This window comes from Lucilia sericata, unplaced genomic scaffold (assembly GCF_015586225.1).
Source record: "Lucilia sericata isolate MDLA Ls3-8-SP2 unplaced genomic scaffold, ASM1558622v1 Contig000100F_arrow, whole genome shotgun sequence".
Lineage (NCBI taxonomy): Eukaryota > Metazoa > Arthropoda > Insecta > Diptera > Calliphoridae > Lucilia > Lucilia sericata.
Genome location: NW_023994132.1, coordinates 158,379 through 183,436, shown reverse-complemented (window position 1 = coordinate 183,436; position 25,058 = coordinate 158,379). Strand labels below are relative to the sequence as shown.

General features: G+C 27.7%; 1 protein-coding gene across 1 annotated transcript; it reads right to left on the bottom strand.

Moving 5' to 3' along the window:
• Window positions 1–590: 590 nt before the first annotated feature.
• Window positions 591–24,213, bottom strand: LOC119600023. The gene is made up of 3 exons (XM_037950021.1): window positions 23,892–24,213; window positions 9,404–9,589; window positions 591–2,169 (listed from the first exon to the last, which is right to left on the bottom strand). The coding sequence occupies exons 1-3, from the start codon at window positions 23,950–23,952 to the stop codon at window positions 1,961–1,963; spliced, it is 456 nt and encodes a 151-aa protein (XP_037805949.1). The 5' UTR covers window positions 23,953–24,213; the 3' UTR covers window positions 591–1,960.
• Window positions 24,214–25,058: the final 845 nt, after the last annotated feature.

Below are 25,058 nucleotides of genomic sequence, written 5' to 3'. Positions count from 1 at the left end.
ATTAAAAACATGCGGATTTGAGTCTCCCACTTATTATTATTATTAAAAACAAAACAACTTACTTTACAACTTATATGTAAGCGAAATTGCATGTACTTCTTTAACTCTCTATTTGTAAGAGAGCGTGGAAGTACTTGCCTCCAATGTCATCACCATGTTACAATAATGAGTTAAAATGCTAATGAAGAAGTAGTGAAAAAGGTTTTATTAACATATTAACTCTTTACTTTTCAATTTAAGTTTTTCCTGGGCTAAAAATTTTCCACTAAAAAAGCGATATTACACAAAAACACCGAAGTTTTTCCTTTTTTACTTAAACATTTTTTAACAAAAATTAAATTTTTCTCCTAAAAACATCAATTATTTTCACTAAAAAAATTAAACTTTTCACTAAAAACTTAAAATTTGTTTGTTTATTGCAGATATAACAAAATACTTAATTATATTTGTACTTACTTAACGTCATGTTTCGTTACACGAATTGTATGAAAAATGCAAAAAAATCTGAGTGAATTTCAGATCAAATTTAAACATTTTTTACTGTTCATGTTTTTAAATGAATTTTTTTAATAAATTAAAACAAATATTAGTTTTTTTAATTTCCTTTTTATTGAACTTTTTATAAAATAAAATACATTTTAAAAAATTTACAAATGATTGTTTTAAGATTCAGCATTAATTTGCTTCAATTTGTATAAATGTGTTTGCTTATAGAATTGTTCTTTTTTTTTCGAAAATTTACAAAAAATAATAAATTAATACTTGGACCTGTTGCGAAATATGACTACTGCACTGTGTCTGATGTTGAGTACGTTCTGAAATGCATCACAGAAATTTCAGATTCATAATTCATTTAAAGAACTTTTTTACATTTTAAAATTCATAAAATGACCATCAGTTGATTTGCATCAGCATCACAAACTTATCATTAGAAACAGTGCAGTTATGCATTTCTGAAAAGGCCCCTTCTTAAACTACAAAAAGTGCTAATTAAATGATTATTCTTATATTTGCACACAGTGCTACAGTGAAACAAATTTTAATAATTAGTTTCATGTTAATAGAATGAATGAATGTAAGTGTTGAAAATTAATTTTTTACGAAATTAATAATTTTAAAATCAAACATCCAGTGAAACTATTTTCTTTTGTGGCACTGTGTTATTTGTTTAATATTTTATGTAGTGAGTTTTTAATCTAAATATGTATAGTAAATGAAGTGATTTATTCTTACAACTTTACCGTTTGTTTTAACTTTAAAACATAAATATTATTACTAAAGCTTTAAAATTAAACAAAAAATATTAAATGAAAATAGTTTTGATAAACATGACATTTATTATAAAGATCTGAATATTTATATATATATAGAAATATAACAATTCTTTGTTAACCTGCAGAATTTGGATCTGATATCGCCTCTACGAATTTGGTAGCTATTGGAAATGACAAGAGAATTTACATCTGCAAATCATAAGATCTAATTATTTATGTTAATAGGCCAATTGATTTTTAATTTATTCTTATCCTCCTACTGCAGGTGTGGAACTAGAGATTTAGCTGGTGAAAGGTAAACAGTTTCGCTTAATATTTGAATACACGATTATAAATTTGAAAATTTTCTTTCAAATATTATTTTCGAAACATTTTAAGAAGAATTGCTTAACTTTTTATTAACTAACACAAGAAAAGATTTGGATGGAAATATGAAAACAATATTGTTATTTTAATTTTAAATTAAATTAATTAAAGCAAATATGTATATTAACTATTACAAAATTATATAAAAAAATTAATTCTTTTACAATTTGCTTAAATCAAACTTTAAAATTAGCTCAAATACATTACATAACTAAAACTTCTTTAAATTAAATGTTATGAGTTTAAGTTAAACTAAGTTTAAAATAATAAAAAAAAAAACATTAAGCTTCGTACTCCAGCACAAGTGTTTAAACTAAATTTTATTTAAATAATTTTATTATAAATGTAGATGCCAGAAGTAATGTTGCATAGGGAACTAGACCGGAGACACCATTGCAGCCATCAGAACTACAGGTTTGACAAAACACTGTCTTGATGTAAGAAGAAGTGGTATCACGGGCACATTTATCAGCGGGATCATCGACGTCCTCATAGAAACAAGAGCGGGCTATAACACGTTTGCCATAAACTGCAAGTGTAAAAAAATAAGACAAAATAAGTTATAAATTTAAGATTTAAATTGCAAAAATTTCAAATAAATTTAGTTTTTTTTGTAAATATTTTTAATATTTTTATATAAGAAGTATTTATGTGGCCAATATTTATAAAATTTTATTTGTTGTTAGTTATTTTTATTTGTTTTTATAAAAAAAATTTAAAATTATTAGTTTTAAATTTTTACTGTTTGAACTTTTAATATATAATTTTAAGCTCGACTGCGGATTTCGTTGTTGAGGCCAAACAGTTTTTATTAATTTTAATTTATTTGTTTATTTTTTTGATTCTCTTAAGTTTGAAAACCAATTTAGGAATCTAATTCTATGAGTTTCGTTTCGGTTGTTTATTTTTTTGTCATTTACATTATTTTTTTTATATTACAGTAATGCAGTTTATTTTTCTAATGGCAGCCATTTGAAATGCCACTTATGCAAAAATATTGACTGTTAAATTTATAATTATTGCGAGTAGATAAATTTTATGCAAATTATAACTACAGACATTTCAACAAGCCATAAACCATTGAGAACTGAATTTTAATGCATTTTTTCAGTTTAAAGAAATGATTAACGATGATTAAATCTAACACTTTTAATACAATTTAATTTTATATATAAATATTTATTTAAATTAAATTAAGAAAAAAATTTTATTAAAAATTTATTAATATTTATTTTAACAATTTGTTTGATCAGTCTTTAGAATTACAAACAAAGCCATAAAATGTCCATAAAAGTCCATAGAGTGACTAATTCTAAGATATTTTCCATTAAACGACTCAGTTTCGTTTATTCTCCAAATTGAGAATTACCTTTCGCCCCTAACCAATAAATTTGATTATTTCTCTACTTAAAAACTTTGATTAAACAATTTATATATTTTTTATTACAGATAAATTTAAAAAATCTTTTGATTTAAAACTTGTTGAATGTTGGCTGCTGTTGTTATTATTGTTGTTGTTTTCTGTAGTTGTTTTATTATTACAGAGTCAGTAGGCTCAAAAAAAAAAAAAAATACAACAAAAAAGTCTAGAAAAATTGGAAAACATTAAAAGTTGGCAAGATAAACCTTGAACCGATTCATATTATTCATGTACACGTAAGAAGTTTTCTGAAAACAGCAACAAGCTGGAAAAACACCAAATGATTTGCAGTGATTTTTACCAATAAAAAAATTGCTGGTAATAAAATAGTTAGATAGATACAACACATTTCGTCATAGGCAATATAAAAGTAGTAAATAATAAAATAAGGTGCCTTACGAGCTCACCTAACAGATGGATGGACAGACAGACAAATAGTCGTAAACTAATAAACATACAAAAGCAAATGTAAATAAATGTATGAACATTTAGCGAAAAAAAGGAAAAGTAGATCTGGTTTTATGTCTAAGCCAGAAATACATTACAAAACATTCAGACTGAAAGTATGAAAAAAAGTTTAAATAAACTCATTTGAAACAGCGATCGAAAGGGTGTTTCTTAAAAATATGTAAAACAAATGAAAGCTCTTAAAAGCCAACAACACAGTTCAATTACCAACATTTCCTAGTCCATTCTAACGTTTATGACTGGTCTAGTCATAGTCTAGTCATAGTCTAGTCATAGTCTAGTCATAGTCTAGTCATAGTCTAGTCGTAGTCTAGTCGTAGTCTAGTCATAGTCTAGTCATAGTCTAGTCATAGTCTAGTCATAGTCTAGTCATAGTCTAGTCATAGTCTAGTCATAGTCTAGTCATAGTCTAGTCATAGTCTAGTCATAGTCTAGTCATAGTCTAGTCATAGTCTAGTCATAGTCTAGTCATAGTCTAGTCATAGTCTAGTCATAGTCTAGTCATAGTCTAGTCATAGTCTAGTCATAGTCTAGTCATAGTCTAGTCATAGTCTAGTCATAGTCTAGTCATAGTCTAGTCATAGTCTAGTCATAGTCTAGTCATAGTCTAGTCATAGTCTAGTCATAGTCTAGTCATAGTCTAGTCATAGTCTAGTCATAGTCTAGTCATAGTCTAGTCATAGTCTAGTCATAGTCTAGTCATAGTCTAGTCATAGTCTAGTCATAGTCTAGTCATAGTCTAGTCATAGTCTAGTCATAGTCTAGTCATAGTCTAGTCATAGTCTAGTCATAGTCTAGTCATAGTCTAGTCATAGTCTAGTCATAGTCTAGTCATAGTCTAGTCATAGTCTAGTCATAGTCTAGTCATAGTCTAGTCATAGTCTAGTCATAGTCTAGTCATAGTCTAGTCATAGTCTAGTCATAGTCTAGTCATAGTCTAGTCATAGTCTAGTCATAGTCTAGTCATAGTCTAGTCATAGTCTAGTCATAGTCTAGTCATAGTCTAGTCATAGTCTAGTCATAGTCTAGTCATAGTCTAGTCATAGTCTAGTCATAGTCTAGTCATAGTCTAGTCATAGTCTAGTCATAGTCTAGTCATAGTCTAGTCATAGTCTAGTTATAGTCTAGTCATAGTCTAGTCATAATAATTCCTTCACTAATTCTTGAAATAATCTATAGCCTAGTCCATAATCTTATCAACCAAATCTATAGTTAAATCAATCAACTTATATTCAGTCTAGTCTATTCTCTACTTCACAATCTAGCCTTTAGTTTATAGTGTGGTCCGTACCATAGCGCGTCGTCTATCCGTTTCGAAATTAAAAAAATATATATAAAATAAAATGTACTATTTTCATTTTTATGACTAATTTTGGACATATTCATAATGTATTTAATTAAAAAATTCCAGCCCGTATTTAATAATTTTTTTCGCTTTAAAGGGAAGTTAAAAATCAATAAATTTTTATTAAATAATCTAAGACATTTTTATTTGTATTTCGTTTTACATTTTCTGTCAACAAAAAAATTTAATTATTTTTGATTGCAGTCACATTGTCATGCATACGAGCGAGTACAAAGATACTGCACCAGAATACTTGATGAAAATATGAAACTAATTACTTGAAGATCGTGTCACATGAATTTTATATAATAGAGAAAAAAGAAGAACACTGAAGAAAATATGAACAAAGAAAATTAGGATTATTTAAATAACTTTATTTAATTAGTATTTTAAAGTGTTAAATTATCTTTTCCAACTTAAATGTTTTTTTAATTAAAGGGAAATACTTTGAAAATAAATTTCTACGTATTTCGAAATAATTCATTTTTTAAAACTGGTTTTAATTTATTACACATTTATCTTATAATAACCACCTTTAAATTTGTAATAAATTTTTTAATTAATTTTAAAACAGTTTTTTAGATTATTTAAAAGTAATTACTTAAAATATTTTAATTTTTAAAAGTGTAAAAACAAATGCCCAGATTAATAGACACAGACACAACAAATATAATTGCCACAATTACAGGCACTTTGTAAAAGCAACAAATTGCCAGAGACAAACTACTCATTCGGTAAGTAGTACGATTACGACGATGTGACTGCAACTATTTCTCTATTTACTTTTTCATTTTATACTTTTTCTCAAGCATTATTGGACAAATATTTTTCTAAAACGAAATAAATATGATTTATGGAAAAACAGACAATTTTATAATTTACTCAACAAAAAACTAAAACGAAATGATATTAATTAAAAACTAAACATTCTAAACAAGAAAAACTTTGCTAAAATTAAGACTAATTAAGTTGTTTAATAAATTTTTTTTAAATTAAAAAAAATGTAAAAAAATTAAATAACTATTTGTTTTAAAGCTCAAATTAGTCAAATGAAAATGAAATTAAAAAAAGAAATACACAACATTTATTGAGTCTTGTTATTTGATTTACTTAAAATCAACCGTTAAATTAATTACTGATTTTTTTCTGTTTGATTTTGTTGTATTTATTTGCTGTTATTGGTCTTCATTTGGCTTTAATTTAAGATTTATACGTTACATTGCTGTTGTTGCTTGCTCTTGCTGATGCATTATGAATTCTAAACATGTTGAAGTAGAATTGGCCTGAACTACTCGTAGCTAAAGAATGATTGCATCATTGCAACAGCCGTTAAGTGGGTATTTTTGGAGGCCTCCAATAATGGAGGAATCTGTATCTTTTTTTGGGTTGAATTGAGTGACTGAGTAAATAAATGAAGAATGAGTGACACACAGAATGCGCTGGCTGTTGTTCGATTGTAGTTAATTGAGGTACAATGATCTTTTGTCAACATTAAAATTTCAAATCATGTTATATGTAATTGGTTAAGGGGAAAAATTTTGTAAATATTTATATCATATGTATAGTAGTTAATGATTTTTTCAAAGTCATAATAGCAGCCTGATTACTAGACAATTGTGTATTTTCTAGTGTGCATATTATGAAGTCCATTCTCTCGAATGGATTAGTCTATAGTCTAGTCTGTAGTGTAGTATAGTGTAGTCTATAGTGTAGTCTATAGTGTAGTCTATAGTGTAGTCTTATATGTGTCTCTAGTGTAGTCTATAGTGTAGTCTATAGTGTAGTCTATTGTCTAGTGTATAGTCTAGTATATTGTCAAGTCTAGTCTATTGTCTAGTGCTAGTCTATTGTCAAGTCTAGTCTATTGTCAAGTCTAGTCTATGTCTAGTCTAGTCTAGTCTAGTCTAGTCTAGTCTAGTTGTTAGTCTAGTCTAGTCTAGTCTTGTCTAGTCTATAGTCCTAGTCTATAGTCTAGTCTATAGTCTAGTCTATAGTCTAGTCTATAGTCTAGTCTATAGTCTAGTCTATAGTCTAGTCTATAGTCTAGCCTATAGTCTGGTCTATAGTCTAGTTCTAGTCTATAGAATAGTCTATAGTCCTAGTCTATAGTCTAGTCTATAGTCTAGTCTATAGTCTAGTCTATAGTCTAGTCTATAGTCTTAGTCTATAGTCTAGTCTATAGTCTTAGTCTATAGTCTAGTCTATAGTCTAGTCTATAGTCTATAGTCTAGTCTATAGTCTAGTCTATAGTCTAGTCTATAGTCTAGTCTATAGTCTAGTCTATAGTCTAGTCTATAGTCTAGTCTATAGTCTAGTCTATAGTCTAGTCTATAGTCTAGTCTATAGTCTAGTCTATAGTCTAGTCTATAGTCTAGTCTATAGTCTAGTCTATAGTCTAGTCTATAGTCTAGTCTATAGTCTAGTCTATAGTCTAGTCTATAGTCTAGTCTATAGTCTAGTCTATAGTCTAGTCTATAGTCTAGTCTATAGTCTAGTCTATAGTCTAGTCTATAGTCTAGTCTATAGTCTAGTCTATAGTCTAGTCTATAGTCTAGTCTATAGTCTAGTCTATAGTCTAGTCTATAGTCTAGTCTTTAGTCTAGTCTATAGTCTAGTCTATAGTCTAGTCTATAGTCTGTCTATAGTCTAGTATTGTGTAGTCTAGTCTTGTCTAGTCTATAGTCTAGAAATTACTTTTAACCCTTACCCTATATAATTAGAAGAAAATATTTGACAAAATGCGTAAACTTGTCCGTTTGTCTGTCTGTCCGCCCGTTCGTTCGTTACTGTTTGTTTTTTGAAACCATAATTTGGGGAATATTTTGGTTTATGCCGGTTGCAATTTATGGTCACAACAACAAGCAACAACTATTTATCTATATATTTTATGTTGTTGCTATTACTTATAATGGTTTATATACTATGTATGTAGTTGTGTTGTTGCTGTAGTCGTTTTAGTTGTTGCAGTCAGTCTCGTATATTTGACTGGATGTATTTCATTTGATTGAAATCAATTGCAATGCAATTTTACTGCTACAACTTTTTTATTTTATTTTCGTCATTTAATTTCTATCCATTTGGTATTTAGGAACAAAAATTGTTTATGGTTTAAATATGTATCTTTTTTATGTTGTAGTAGTTGTTGTCTGTTTCAGTTTTTTCGTATCAAACTTGTTAAATTTTGTTAATAATAAAGTTGGCAGATATGAAACGTGATTGGAATATTTGCTGTTTATTTAAGAAAAATCTATATTTTTTAATTAATTTAACGTTTTTACTAGGAAAATATTATTATTAAATATTTGATTTCGAAAATGTATTAAAAAGTTTAAAAAAGCCGCTACAGTTTTAAGTTAAATAATTTAATTAACTCAAAAAATTAATATTTATGGTATTTGAAAATAATTTGGAAAATATATATTTTAGGTGAATTTTTACTATATTTTATATTTATTTATTAATTGCGCATTAAAGTCTTGGGGTATTCGGACTGTGTGTGACGTTACACGGTTGCATGCTGGAGTGTCAGTCAAGTTTATTTAAATTTATGGCTCATGCAAAATTCATAGCTTAAATAACATACTTTTTCATTTCTGAAGAATTGTTTAATTTTTACATGTATGATGACCAACACCCCCCTCTGTTTTGATGCAAATTGGGGCTAAATTTATCTGTAGAAATCGCGGCGTGTGTTTGTCTAGGGTAACACCTTTGTTTAGAGTGTATCAAATTCGAAACACAAATGAGTGCCATGACACTCACTCACAGTCACCAACTAGCGGCGGTTTGTGTGTGTGCAACTTGCATGTGGCGCTAATTTGTTGCAATTTATATATAGAAATTCTATTTGCAACATTTGGCGTAAAGTATGTAGTAAAAATTGTTGTTGACTTTTGTACAGTTTTTTTTGGACACTGTTGCAGCTTGTTTTCTTAACATCTCGGACCAGATGTCATAAATTTGCATTTAACAAGTGCGTGCTTAACAATTGTGTCAAAAACTAAGACATAAACCAAAACTTTACCAGCGCCCACATCACCACTTGCTCCGTCCGTGTTACCACAAAAACATCAGCTTAGAATTTTGACAGTTATCTGGTCATATAATTCATTATAAATCGTGCTTATGTCAGTTATTCACCTGTTGGCAATTTTATATATAAAAAACTTACTTGCAATTTTCAAACAAAATAAATCAAATCTTATTGTATGTGGTTGCAACGAATGGAAAAAGAATACTGATGGAAAAAATGCTGTGAAATTTAATACAATTTTATAGTTTAGTAAAATTTATGTTAATTCATTGGAATTTTGATAAATCGATAGTGGAGAACCCTTAAAGTGAATTAAAAATTTACTCAAGTGTAATAAATTTAAAAAAGTGAACATTTGTAAAAAAATATTCAAAGATGTAAATTACATTTATAGATAATTCCTCTATAAACAAGTCGCACCTTTGAGTAATTAATAAATTATTTCCAAACTAAATATTTTCCCATAACAATAATTAATAAATGATGCAACAACTCACCTTCTTGTACCAATTTTTTGCAAACTGGACGGGCATTAACCGACTTGACACCCACCGAGTAAGTGCAATTTACATAACTCCAGTAACGCTGTTGATCTGTTATCGAATACGGATCAAAGGGATCATTACAAAATTCACCATTCGAAACATCTGTTGAACAGCGCCAACATTTTAAAACAGCTTCGGCTAGAAATTTAATTACAAAGATATTAATTACACAACGTATAAGTAATTTAATAATAAAATATAATCTATAATTAAAAACGATTTATATTGATATCATGAGTAACATCTAGATGATTCAGAAAGGGGGTGTAACTTAGATTTATAAAATACGTTTTAATAAATTATAGTTTTTAAACAATTCCTATTAATACATATTATTATTAAGCAAGTGAGCTAAAGATGTCATGTTTAAAATAATTGAGTTTCATTTCAATTACCACCTGCCGACTTGGCCCCATGCCTCAAAAACATTCCATTTAAATGTAGTTAATCACTAAAATTAAATCATCTTTTCATCATCATCATCAAAAAACACGAAAAATTTTTATATCTTAAATAATTGTTTAGTACATGCACTCTTTGTATTTAAAATATTTTTTTTTTATTTTCACATTTAAAACAAACTCACACAATTAACTCAATTCTGAAAAATGTCGTAAATTTTGTATTAATTTTATGGGTAAAATTTTAAAAACATGACACAATTGTTGAAAGCATTCAACCGTTTATTCGTAATATTTCTTAAATTAAATTCATACAATGTCATGAGGGAAGCGTTTTTGAGTTTTCAAATTTCGTTATCAATTTAATTTGTTTGTGATTTTTTTCTTCAATTAAAGCGATTTTTTTTTGTAAAATTGTGTGATTTTAATTTATTTTCAAAAATTCTGTTTTTAATGTAACAAAATCTTTGTTAGATTTTTTTCATAAATTTTTTATTAAAAAAATTTTAATTTGTTTTTAAAGCAAAACTAATTGAACACGAATGCCTCGAAGGCTATCATTGATTTTTTCCATTAAAAATTTTATAAACATAAATTTTCAGGCAATATCTCAATTTAAACTGCTTGTAGGGGCCATAAAAATGTCGTGTTATTTTGGTAAAAAAGTTTGTTTTAATCAAACTGATTTTTTGAATGTTTAATTAATAAAATTTTAATCCGTTGAGGTAAAAATGCAAAAAATTGCTAGAAAAAAATTATTCAACCGGAATTTTGTTATTAAAGGAGAGATACCACATTCTTAATTACAGAAGGCATTGATAAAAAAAAATTAGCACTTTCTTGGTTAGAAATTAAAAATATTTTTTCTAGGTCCTTAAGTTGTTCAAATCTCAGTTTTTCCATATATTTTTGAAAAATGCGTATAATTTTTTACAAAAAACTTTAAATTGTTTTAATTAATTAATTCATTAACTAACTAACTAACTAACTAACTAACTAACTAACTAACTAACTAACTAACTAACTAACTAACTAACTAACTAACTAACTAACTAACTACTAACTAACTAACTAACTAACTAACTACTAACTAACTAACTAACTAACTAACTAACTAACTAACTAACTAACTAACTAACTAACTAACTAACTAACTAACTAACTAACTAACTAACTAACTAACTAACTACTAACTAACTAACTAACTAACTAACTAACTAACTACTAACTAACTACTAACTAACTAACTACTAACTAACTAACTAACTACTAACTAACTAACTAACTAACTAACTAACTAACTAACACTAACTAACTAACTAACTAACTAACAACTAACTAACTAACTAACTAACTAACTAACTAACTAACTAACTAACTAACTAACTAACTAACTAACTAACTAACTAACTAACTAACTAACTACTACTAACTAACTAACTAACTAACTAACTAACTAACTAACTAACTAACTAACTAACTAACTAACTAACTAACTAACTAACTACTAACTAACTAACTAACTAACTAACTAACTACTAACTAACTAACTACTAACTAACTAACTAACTAACTACTAACTAACTAACTACTACTAACTATAACTAAACTACTAACTAACTACTAACTAACTAACTAACTACTACTAACTAACTAACTAACTACTAACTAACTAAACTAACTAACTAACTACTACTACTACTAACTAACTCTAACTAACTACTAACTAACTAACTAACTAACTAACTAACTACTAACTAACTAACTAACTAACTAACTAACTAACTACTAACTAACACTAACTAACTAACTAACTAACCTAACTAACTAACTAAACTAACTAACTAACTAAACTAAACTACTAACTAACTAACTAACTAACTAACTAAACTACTACTAACTAACTAACTAAACTAACTAACTAACTAACTAACTAACTAACTAACTAACTAACTAACTACTAACTAACTACTACTAACTAACGAACTAACTAACTACTAACTAACTAACTAACTAAACTAACTAACTAACTAACTAACTAACTAACTAACTAACTAACTAACTAACTAACTAACTAACTACAACTACTACTAACTAACTAACTAACTAACTAACTAACTAACTAACTAACTAACTAACTAACTAACGAACTAACTAACTAACTAACTAACTAACTAACTAACTAACTAACTACCTAACATAACTAACTAACTAACTAACAACTAACTAACTAACTAACTAACTAACTAACGACTAACTAACTAACTAACTAACTAACTAACTAACTAACTAACTAACTACTAACTAACTAACTAACTAACTAACTAACTAACTAACTACTAACTACCTAACTAACTACTAACTAACTAACTAACTAACTAACTAACTAACTAACTAACTAACTAACTAACTAACTACTAACTAACTAACTAACTAACTAACTACTAACTAACTAACTAACTAACTAACTAACTAACTAACTAACTAACTACTAACTAACTAACTAACTAACTAACTAACTAACTAACTAACTAACTACTAACTACTAACTAACTAACTACTAACTAACTAACTAACTAACTAACTAACTAACTAACTAACTAACTAACTAACTAACTAACTAACTAACTAACTAACTAACTAACTAACTAACTAACTAACTACTAACTAACTAACTAACTAACTAACTACTAACTAACTAACTACTACTAACTAACTAACTAACTAACGAACTAACTAACTAACTAACTAAACTAACGAACTAACTAACTACTAACTAAATAACTAACTAACGTAACTAACTCTAACTAAACTAACTAACTAACTACTAACTAACAACTAACTAACTCACTAACTACTAACTAACACTACTAACTACTAACTACTAATGAGTAGTCTCTTGTATAGTCTCTTTGACTAGTCCAGCTAATGATATACCTTGACTTGGCCCACGGACTAGACTACAGACTAATCTGTTGTCTAGTTTATAAACTAGTTCATTAACTAGTAGTCTATGGATCAAGGGGTACTGCAGTATTTTATTTCCAGGAAATATCTCCTTTTGACTCGTCTGCCGTTATGTATGACATTGAGTTTACCCGAACAAAACTTTTAAATTTTTCATTGAATAGGTTATTTCGGTTTTATTTTTGATTAATTTTTTGATGATTGAGGCATTAAAATTCGAGATTTTCTAATTTTTTAACAGATTTCTTCGAAATAACACGTGTAAAGTGAAAATATTTTTAAGCAAAAACAATAGCCAACTTGGCGGCAAGTGAGAGGTGAGTGAGACAATCTTTAAAAGATTTCTTTTATAGCTTTCAAAATGAATAAATACTCAACATGTGTAGACAGAACAATTATTCCAAAATATTTATGATCTGGTTCTATTATTTGTTTTAATATGAATACATATTTGCAATGAATATAAATTTAAAAATTCTGCAAAACAATAAAAAATATCTTAAAATGTGTTTATAACAAATCTCACTATTTAAAATAATGTATTTATGATAAAAATGTATTCAAAAAAGGAAAATTTATTGCATATTAATGCAACTTTATTAAACCAATATTTGATTAAATCTACATTTAAAAAAAAACTATTGTTTGTTTTTTGTAACAAATAGATTTGTATAAAAATAAAATAAAATTTAAATTTGCAAATTATTTTTCAACACCCACTCTTGTCAATGGAGGGTGTGCCTGCCGCATTCAATATTGAGTTATGAACTCAATAATACATGGAAAATGTGCTCTGAATTGCAACATTATTTTGTTTTTGTTTTTTTTTTTATTTAAATGTTAATTTAATAGAAAAACTATGTTGCAATTGCGATGTCACAATTTTTTAGCTCACAATAGATGTGTGTGTGTGATTTCAAAACAATTTAAAAAAACTTGTAGCAAACAAATGTCAAAGACCCTTTAAAAACAAATAAACTAAAACACACATCACAAATTCAGATTCAGTCATTCAACTTATTTGTAGAGTATAAAAAAATGTAGGGTACCAAAGTTTTTCTTAAGAGAATGTGTGATTTACTAAAGTGGGAGTATAATTAAATTTGTGTCATCAACTATTTATGCTGGCAAATTATGCTTTTTCTGTTTGCATTAGAAAATTACAATATAATTTTCCAATTGCTGCAACTTAAGTTTCATTTAGAACATATGGATTTTTCTCATAAGGAAAGTTTTTAAGGCAGTTTACTGGAGTTAATTATACATAATTGCATTTAAATAAATTATATATGGTAAATTAATATGGAACATTTTGCATTTGTTGTTAAACATTAGTTTTGTCGTAAGCGGTTTTCGCTGATGCAAACCTTATATTAGGTCATATCAATCCCATGCTTAAACTGATTGAAGATATACTAACACTTTTTATGCCCTAGCGATAAACTAAATAATTAAACCTTACCAAATAATTAAAATATGGCCTTAAACCCATTTTATATATTTCTAAAGGGTTAAGCTGTACCTACTGAATTTTTTGTTAAGATATCTCAAAGTAGGATAAGAAATAATAACAGAGACTTTCAGACTAACAAACAAATTTTACCGAATCTTATATACCCACCATCAAACCGTATGCCGTAAATGGAATTCTCTCCTATAAACATTAGGTTGATATTTGAAATAGGGCTTATGTCAATTATGGACACGTCACTTTCGGATTAACAAAATATTAATTTTTAAAAACGAAATATTTTGGTCTAACTTTTAAACCATGAATATATATGGGCGGTAGGGTCAATTGTAAAATTCGGTAGAGAGATTTTGGCTTGTAAGAAACTTACTTCGGTATAATAGAATTTCATAGCTATACTCGCATTTTTAAGTCATTTTCTGAAATGAGCCTTATATGGGTGAACCGATTCTCATAAAATTCGGTAGAGAGATTTGTGCTCGTAAGAAACTAACTTATATCGAATTTCAGCGCTAGACTCGTATTTTTAAGCCTGTAATGTGCGTAATTTTTTGGAGGGGACCATATATGAGGGGTAGGGTCAATTATGGACCGATCCTTATAAAATTTTGTAGAGAGAATTTGGCTCATATAAGTCTTATTTATATCGAATTTCATCGCAATACTTGCTGTAAAAGCTGTTTTTCGAGGGGACATTTGTATGGGGGCTATGCAAAAACGTGAACCGATATTCCATACCAAACAAATCTTACCTGTAAGAAATATTTTTGGAAAATTTCAACTCTCTAGCTCTTTCCCTTCGGACTCTACCGTGCTTTCAACAGACAGACAGACGGACAGACAAAGCTATATCGTCTTAGAATTTAATAAGGTCCCAGAATATATATACCTTTGTGGGTCTATGATCAATATTTTAATGTGTTAGAAACGGAATGACAAAACCATCTTTTTTGATGGTGGGTATAATAAAGCTATTACTTATAACGTCTCGAATATAGCGAAAGGGGTTTTTTCAAACTTTAGTCATTTTACCTATGACAAGTTCTTTCATACATTTCTGAATAATTAAGAACTATTCTGACAATTGTATTCCTCTAACTCCTTACTTTAAGGTCTTCAATAGACTGACAGTTATAAAGTTTATATTGGAATTTTTTTGTCTTGGTCTAAATACAACAATTTAATGTGTTAAATCGTGTGCTCTGGTATATTTTCTTCCTTCTCGAAGAAAAAATAAGTTATAACAGAGGCTTTATTTCTAAGTCCACATTTTGAACTTTCAGATGATCCAACAGATTTTATAGATAAAGGTATCTTCGCACTGTCATAGCGTCTCAAATATGGTCAAAAACTTAATGACACAATATCTAGAAAACCTGATATGAAGTATAAATTTAGATTCGTATTCATGGCTAGTAAGTTTGTCATTGAGTTTCGACTTTTAAATTTTGTTGACCTGTGTAATCATAGATTTAAATTTTAAAAGCTCTCACCTAGTGGACATAAATATAATATACGTTTCCACCCACTATTTTTTATTAATATTTAATAAATTAAACCATTTTTTGCTGCATTTTTAAGTTCAACGAACTCTATTCTAACTTTTATTATTTTTTTCCTTATCGAATGATTAACCTAATGTTTTTTTCCCTTTAATTGAGGTCTGCACGTAGTCGCCGTAGTAATAGGTTTTTGTAGGCTCTCATTTTCCTTGTTTGCAAATTTTCAATTAAGTTGCAATCAACATGTTGCATTCTACAAATGGTTGTAAATAGAAGCACAGACATGCATTTATGCCATAAATAAATGAAGATAAGGCACGTTGTACAAATATTTATTCAATCGTTTTAAAGTTAGTAAATTATGGAAAAACTATTGTTTGATTGCATGTATTTTACGTTGTTTTTTCTATTATTTCTAGTTGTAAAGTGGAAAATAAAATTTGAATTTAATGCTGGCCTTACTATGGGAATTTTTATGGTTTTGTTTTTATATAATTGAAGGGTGAGAATATATTTAATTCTAGAAAGTATGTAATAATAATTTGTTTATTTATATTAAGCAAAAATTTATCACATTAATTTCTTAGTACCTACAGTAGTTCACAGTGTTCAAATATTTGATAACATAACACGTACGACAATACTATGTAATGTTGACAACATTGCAACAATTCGTTATCGAAATCTAAATTTTATACACATCCGATGTGTATAAAATTTAGATTTCGACAACGAATTGTTGCAATGTTGACAATATTACATAGTGTTGTCGTATGTATGTATATACTTTGACAACGGATGTTATTGAAAAATTTTACACTCTTTGGTGTCAATTTGGTACCGAGAGTGTATATTTCCTTTTCTCTCTGGGTATGTTTTCAAGAATTTAATATTTCTACATTTTGATTAATTATTGATTTTGATTAAATGAAACTCTTTAATGCGTAGATTCGAATAAAATAATGTAGCTTTTAAAATACTATTTTTAGAAATAATTTATAAAGAATAAAAACGCCTTCCGAAAATATTTTAAGACTATATTTATATATATAAAGTTTTTTGTTGTCTACTGTGTATCAGCCTAATTTTCATTATACAAAATTGTTTTTACAACCTATAATTACTAAAAAAAAAACTTCTCAATAATTACTATTTACTGTCAAAAACCAAAACAACCATTATTCAAATGACATTTACTACCAGAAAATCCAACATAACTAAAACAAATTAAAAAAAAAATACTTAAAAAATCAAAATATTGAAAAGATAATAGCAACAAACATGCGTAAACAAATAAACTACAAACAACAACAATAAATAAAGTTAATTGTATTTTCCAACCAATAACAAATTTTCTTATATTTGTAAAATAATAAATTATACAAAAAGCAATAACAAAATCAAATTTGAACGCATTATAAACCATTTTGAAAATGTGTTGAAGTTAAGTTGCAAGTGCGTACGTATGTATGTATGTCGGGTCTGTGTCTATTCTAACACATACTTAAACGCAACAAATTATAGAAATGAATCGTATTAAAATCGAAACATTTAAACAAACAAACGTCAAACTGAACCTACTTAAATGTGCGACAAATGACATTGAGACTGTAAAACACTATTTCGTTGTGACATTTACACCAACTGTCAGCCATGATTAAAATCTTTGGTTTACGAAAAATACAACAACAACAACAAACACTAATAAATCTTGACCAAATACATTTGCAATGTGACAGTTGAAAACCGAAAAACTACTAACTAGCGAAAAGGAACCACAAAATTATTGGACGATTTTCAGTTTAATTTTAGTAAAACGTAATACTCAGTAAGTTAATTATTTTATAGTCATAGTGAACTTACGACTATAAAAAAGGTACTAAATATCCTTCTCTAATTACATTTTTATCTTGACATCGAAATTTGTTATTATTATTATATACAAACATTTGTAATTCCAAATTAATTTCAATATTTATTATATAAGAATTATTAGGTTCAAAAAATTGAGATTTTAAAATCTAAATTATTTTTAAATTCCAAATTTTGAAATTCCTGGTTTATGGTGTATAAGAATTATGAAATCCCCAAAAAGGAATGATTATAAAACTGGTAAACTAAGAAAAATTGCACAGTTCCGAAACCCTTCCGATTTTTATTTCGAATTACATTTGATTATGTCCGCCTCGTATAATCCCTATAGGCAGCACAATAGCTATTACAGAGCTAATAGAATGAACATTTTCAGAAATATTCTTTATTAATTACAAATATTTAATGTTGAAACATGGATTTGAATAGTGCACTATATATGGACCTAGTTCATTATGGTTCGATCTTTTCGGAATTATTTTACCTCGATTCTGAATTTATTAGATTTTTCATAACTTTGTATTATCATACATAGTTAATAAATATCAACATTAGGTTAAATTTTCAGAAGAGAAGCTATAGGATCTCAGTTAATTATGGACCGAATTGATTTTGTAGAAATTATTTTTTAATCATTTATTATACCCTACACAACTATAGTGGGGAGGGTTTTATGCGTTTGTGCTGATTTTTGTAGCACCCAAAAATATTAATCCTACACCCAACTTACTAAGTATACCAATCGGCTCAGAATCACTTTCTGAGTCGATTATCTGTTTGTCCATGTAAACCTTGTGCGCACTCTACAGATCGCAATTTTGAAGATAATTTAATTAAATTTGGCACATATTTTTCTTTTGACCAAAGGACGAAGCCTATTGAAAACGGTTGAAATCAGTCCATTATTTCGTATAGCCCCCATACCCCCCGAATAAGGCTTTTGAGTTCATATATGTTAAAGGTTCTTGTATCACTTCAAAAAACGGCAAAACTTAGTTCGCTTATAAACACTAATATCACGATGATATTCTGCATAAATAATGTAGACGTAAATCATCTACCAAATTTTTTTAATGATAGGACCATATTAACACAATGCCCTCTTTTGTCAACAAATTGTTAAAATATTTCTAAATTAAGGTAAAAATTAAATTAAATATTTTTAAAAAATAATCAACATTTATAACAAAATCACTGGTGTAGGGTGTCATATGGTCGGTCATGCCCGACTATAAATTCTTACTTGTTAACTTTAAAATTATTTTCCCTAAATGGGGTTTTATGATCAATCATGGACGGACAGATAGAATTGGATAGATCATCTTTCTTATAAAACTAGTTTATTTCGAATTTTATCCCTCAGTTAGTTTTAAACATTAGTGTCAAATTTTTGAAGGGAACTGGGACCAAATGTTTATGTGCAATTTATTTCTTTTTTTCATCACAATTGCAGCATAATAAAAACGAGTGTTTCAGCTATTTCCGTATTTGTAAAAAAGCTATGTGAAGTCATAGTTCGATGTTTCGATCCAAACGAAATCATAATGAAACGTTTTGGTAGAGGGATTTAGGTCTAAATTAAAGTTATTTATGCAGAATTTCAACGTGATATTAGTGTTTATAAGTAAATTTTGACCTTCAAGTCATTTTCTGAGGGCGACTTTGTGTGGGGGCTAGGGTCAAACGAAATCATAATGAATAATCCCGGTATAAAAAGATCAGTCAATCAAAAGAAGCACTAATTGTCTGTCCATCCACTTTTCAATTATTTGTTTTCTTAAATAACATGAGCGGTCAAGAAATTATTGTCAGCAGAATTAGATCTAGTTTTTCAAAGTTTTAAAACAAGTTTTCTATGAAGTCCCTTGCTGAAATATCCTCCAAATACTACTGCTGCTAATTGCCCTAATTTAGGCAGACGTTAAGAAATTTTCATATTTCAATTCTAGCATAAAATCGAAATCTTCTGTAACAATTATCACTGTGTTAATTTTCACACATTCTTTAGCATATGTCAAGCGTGCAATTCCACAAATGACGGCAATTTTATTTGCGTCTTGTTTACAATAACGATGAATCCATTCGATTCAAACTAATTAAAGTAATTATTACTTATTTAAACATTTACTTAAAGTATTAAATAAACAAATGATTTCATTTAAAATGTCATTAATCCAAGCGGCTTATTTCGTTTTGTTTAAGTTTGAAATTATAATAAAATTTATATTATAATTATCGCTGATTTCTCTGTTCATCTAAGAGCAACATTAAACATTTACAGTGACTACAATTAGGCATCATATTTGTATTATTATGTTCATTGATTATTGCTTGATTTTTTCGTTAGCTTTTATGTATTTTACGCTTTTAGTTGCGGATTTGTAAAAAGCGATTTTAATTTCGTATCAATTTAAAATGCCAAAAAATATCAGTAGCTGTCAATTTATTTTAATAATCAATAATAATCACTATTATTGCTGTTGTTGTTTGCATATACAACTACCAATTGCTTTTTGTAAAATATTGAAATACATACTTCAGTAGTGGTAGTATGTATGTACGTACTTACTTATTTGTTTACTATTATTTTTCTAGCGACTATGTAAATACAAGAGCGACACAATGGTATGGTCTTATCCGCCAACAAAAACTGTTCGTAAATATTGTGAAAATGTGTTAATTCTATATTTTTCATAAACATTTTGATTTGATTTTTGTACCCTAAGCGTTTGTGCTGATGTTTGTAATACCCAAAAATATTGGTCCTACACCCACCTTAAACTGCACCAATCGGCTCAGAATTACTTTCTGAGTCGATTAAGCTATGTCCGTCTGTCCACCCGTTCGTCTGCCTGTGTGTCCATGTAAACCGTGTGCGCACGCTATAGGTCGCAATTTTCCACATAATTTTATGAAATTTGGCACATAATCTTCTTGTGACCCAAGGACGAACGCTATTGAAAATATCGCCTAGCCCCCATACAACCGTACAGCCCGAATAGGGCTTTTAAACTTATAATAATGTTAAAGAACGTATAATCTCCACAAAAATCGGAAAATCTTAGTTTTATATAAGTTTAAATGATACTGCCGATTTTCGTAATGATACGGCCGCATTTGACCCTAGTCCCCATACAAAGTCCCCTTCAGAAAATGACTTGAATGTGGAAATTCACCTTTAAGCTCTACTATCACATTGACATTCTGCATAAATAACTTTATTGTCATCGTAAATTGATACGGATAGGACCATATTTACCTTTGACCCCATACAACCCTTTTTTGGTTACAAAATGCTAAAATATTTCGGAATTAAGGTAAAAATGCTTTATTATACAAAAAACAATCCACATATTTAACATACTCACTGGTGTAGGGTATCATATGGTCGGCCATGTCCGACTATATTCTTATTTGCTAAATTTGTCTTACTTCTGTACTGTCCATTTTTGGCAAATTGTAGTTAAAAGAATTATTTTTAAATAATTATTAACAATGAATTGTTTTGATATAATTTTGAAAATTTTTCTTAAATGGACTTAACACTTTTTCAAAGTCATTATTTAGTTTTTAAAATGCATAATACCATTTCTTTAAGTAAAGAAATCGAAATCTATAAAAAATGTAAAATTGTTATGATTATTGCCAATATACTTGTTTAAAGAGAAAAAATCTCAAATATTGTTAAATTTTATTTTTATTGTACACGAAATCAAACACAGTGTCATGTCAGTTAAATTCGTTTTTTTTTTTACCCAACCTCCACTATCCACATCCATTGAGTCGAATTTAAAACCAATATCAGACCCCATTTAAGTATCTAGTATTTGTTGCATACGACTGCACTGCGTTATGTTCAAATCTTTTTAGATTAAATTGCATTTATGTCTTTTTTTTGTCCAACTTAAATGCGTTTATATTGTATTTTTTATTGAGTCTGTTTTTTTTTTTTTTTTGTTTGTTTCTAAATGTTTAACAATTTAATATTGTGGTAATTGTAGTTTTTTGTTTCTCACTTGCTTCACACTTCATAATAATTTTTAGAGAAGTTCGATTTTTATTTTTTAGTTTTAAATAAGTGCTGACAAGTAGTTAGGTTTTGAAATAATCAATTAATTGTCTTGTTTAAAATTTGGTGTAAATCAAGCAGAGAAAGTTTGAGAATTTTTTGAAAAATCTGCTGTCTAGGCCAAATCGTCTATTTAATTAAATATCCACAGTTCTTATTGGATATATGAGGGTCCAGTCATGTTCCTCTGCCTATTGGATGTTTTGAGGTGGAGCTAAACGTCTGTAATTTTCTATTTATAAGGTTAGTATTGAAAATGGGCAATATCGGTTTAGGATTTTCATACAGCGAAAATCGGACCTTGGATGGATACTTCATATTCAAAATTTGTTTGAAAATTACTAAATTTTATCAAATATTTTCGAGTTAAAAATTTTCGAATTTTTTGTCCATATCTGAGGAAAATTCTTTGGAATAGTTCTGGTTTTCAAAACAAAAATCAATCCACTAAAATACTGTCAAAAACTTTCAATCAATTTTGACCTAGTTTTGGCATGTGTTTAATTTTTTGTATTTCAATTCTTGCATAAAATCGAAATCTTCTGTTAGAATTATCATTGTGTTAATTTTCACATATTCTCTTTAGCATATGCCAAACGTGCAATTCCACAAATGACGACAATTTTATTTGCGTCTTGTTTACAATAAAGATGAATTCATTAGTATCAAACTAATTAAGCACCTCGGCTATGTTAAATTTTTAAAACGATCCTATTTCTTCATTTGAGTTCCGATCTTTTAGAAAATTTGCCTAGCACTATTATTTTCATCCATAAGGTTAACTCTTAAATTTGTTACATATATGGATGAAAATAATAGTGCTAGGTAAATTTTCCAAAAGATGTTGAGTTTTCCCTAATTAATTTGTCACTTAAAAAATTAGGTAGGCATGTTATATATCAATGGAAAGGTAATTTTGTCTATTTTTCAAAACTGTATATAATATTTGAAATTAAAAAATTCGCGGAATACTTTTTTTAAAAAAAATTAAAAATGTTTTTTATTCAGTTTTTGCGAAGATACAAATTTTTCAAATTGCAATAAAAATTTTATTTGAATATTTTTTGATGAAATTTTACAGTTAGGTAGATTTTTTTACTCAAAATCCAAAATTAAATAAAAATTTCGAATTTTCTTATTAGAAATCCCGGAATTCCCAAAAAGTTTTAAAAAAATCCCAGATTTTTCTCCGAAGTCTATAGGTTAGTCGAATATTAATTCACTACATGGCCAATTACAATTACTTGTAATGTGTAATTGAAAAATAACCAATTACAATTATTTGTAATTGTAATTGAAATTTTTGTGGTATGCAATTTTCCAATTACAATTACTTGTATTTGCAATAGAAGTTTTCAATTAAAATTACTTGTAATTGTAATTTAGGTATTACTAATTACAAAATTACGTGTAATTATAAGGACAAAATTTACAATTACAAGTAATTGTTACTGGAAATTCTCCAATTACAATTAAAAGTAATTGTAATTGGCAAAACTTCAATTACAAGTAATTGTAATTGGCGAAAATTCAATTACAAGTAATTATAATTGGTGAATCTTACATTTGAAGTAATTGTAATTGAAAATGTAGTCATTACCCCCCATGCCTGGTATAATTCAACAAACAATATCATTACACCCTTTTAACAATTTTAAACCTCATAAATCATTCTTAAAAGGTGGCAGTTGTAACTTCAACCGCAATCTAAAGTTGCAACCTGATTTAATTTCAAATATAAAAAAGGAGTAAAATATAAAAATCACATACACATACATATGTACATATTTCTGGGAAGTAGAAAATAATACCCACAATTAACGTCATTTATGTGCAGTAAAAACTTTGCCAGGACTAAATTAAGTTGCCTTTACTTATAAAGAATTTATTCATGTAATATTTGCTCCAGGAATTAAAAGCAACACAGTAGTTGCCTCAGACATGAACGTACATCAACAGATATGTGGCATGCAATATACATTCCTCCTCATAAAAGTAATTTAAATTTCTATGCAACATGTATTTCTTTACGTTGCAATCCTTTGAAATTAAATTTTGTAAAATACAGGCATGCAACATGCTAAAATTAAGTATGTATATATGTATATACTTAGATGGGCAACATAATTTGTGAAAATCAAGAAAGTAAAACACCAACCTGTATTAAGGCACAACACGGTCAAAAATAATAAAGCACAAATATAACCGAATGAAGGCATGGTTTTAAAAATTTTGTTTTTGATATTTTTCTTTTTTAGAAATTTTTTATTTTTATAAAATCAGTTTCACTTTTTATTAAATATTTATTTTACCGCTAATATTTTTTAATAAAATTATTTAAATTTTTTTTCGTTACTTTATTTTTTTATTATTATTATTATTTTATTTTTTATTTAAATATTTATTTTTATTTTTTAAATAATCTTCACGAATAATGAATTCGACTCGTTGGCCACTGAACGCAAACTAAAATAAAAACTAAAATGAATTTCGTGTTGTATGAATAAAACTGTGTGAATGAATGGGTATGGTTAAATGAACGAACGTCTCACAAAATGAATAAATGAACTGATGGTTTGAATAAACAATCGTTGTATAGTGTTTGCTGCTCTGTTTTCACTGTTGCATGGGCCTCTGGAATCGTTCGTCTACAAAATGCATGAGTTTGAGTAGTAGTAAAATACAAAAAAATAAAACTAAAACTGAGAAAAATCACACATATGAAGAAACTTTTCATATATATTAAAGTCCGCAAAAAATATTGCAACAAATTTCAATTTAGCGGTTTTATTTTAGATGAAGTTAAATCCGTTTTTTTATATATTGTTAATAAGGAAAGAAAAGTGATACAAAACTGGTTTTGAGACTGAATTTTAGAGTTTTTGGTCTTTGTTACTTTATATAAAGGAGACCACACATAATTTCATATTATTCAATATTAAAATAGTGGTAAAAAATCGGTTTAATTGTTATATTCTGGATTTACATAGACCCCAATCATGGTCGGAATTGGATTTGAAAACCACAAAAAACATACATTGTGATAATGAAATCCGACATTATCCCTTCTATGTTCGATCTGGAATTCGATTCTTTATCGAATTTATTGTTTTCAAAACCAACATTATGATAACTATGATTGCCATGAATGACTTTGATGTCTCCTTAACGACATTTTCTCAAAATTTACTAATTGTACCCGACTTAAAAAATATTAATTGTGTCATTTCCTGAGTAACTCATCGATATAATATTGGTTGTTATTAGATATATTGGTTCTTATTAGATCCCAATCTAGCAATGACCGTCCTACCTTCTGTCGCTC

Bases quoted from the DNA above. Each gene is read 5' to 3' on its own strand.
- LOC119600023 (XM_037950021.1), bottom strand. From the start codon at position 23,952: ATGCCTTCATTCGGTTATATTTGTGCTTTATTATTTTTGACCGTGTTG. The intron at 9,590-23,891 runs GTTGGTGTTTTA...TTAAATTTCTAG, and splicing joins CGTGTTGTGCCTTAATACAG to CCGAAGCTGTTTTAAAATGT. The intron at 2,170-9,403 runs GTGAGTTGTTGC...TTACACTTGCAG, and splicing joins CAAAAAATTGGTACAAGAAG to TTTATGGCAAACGTGTTATA.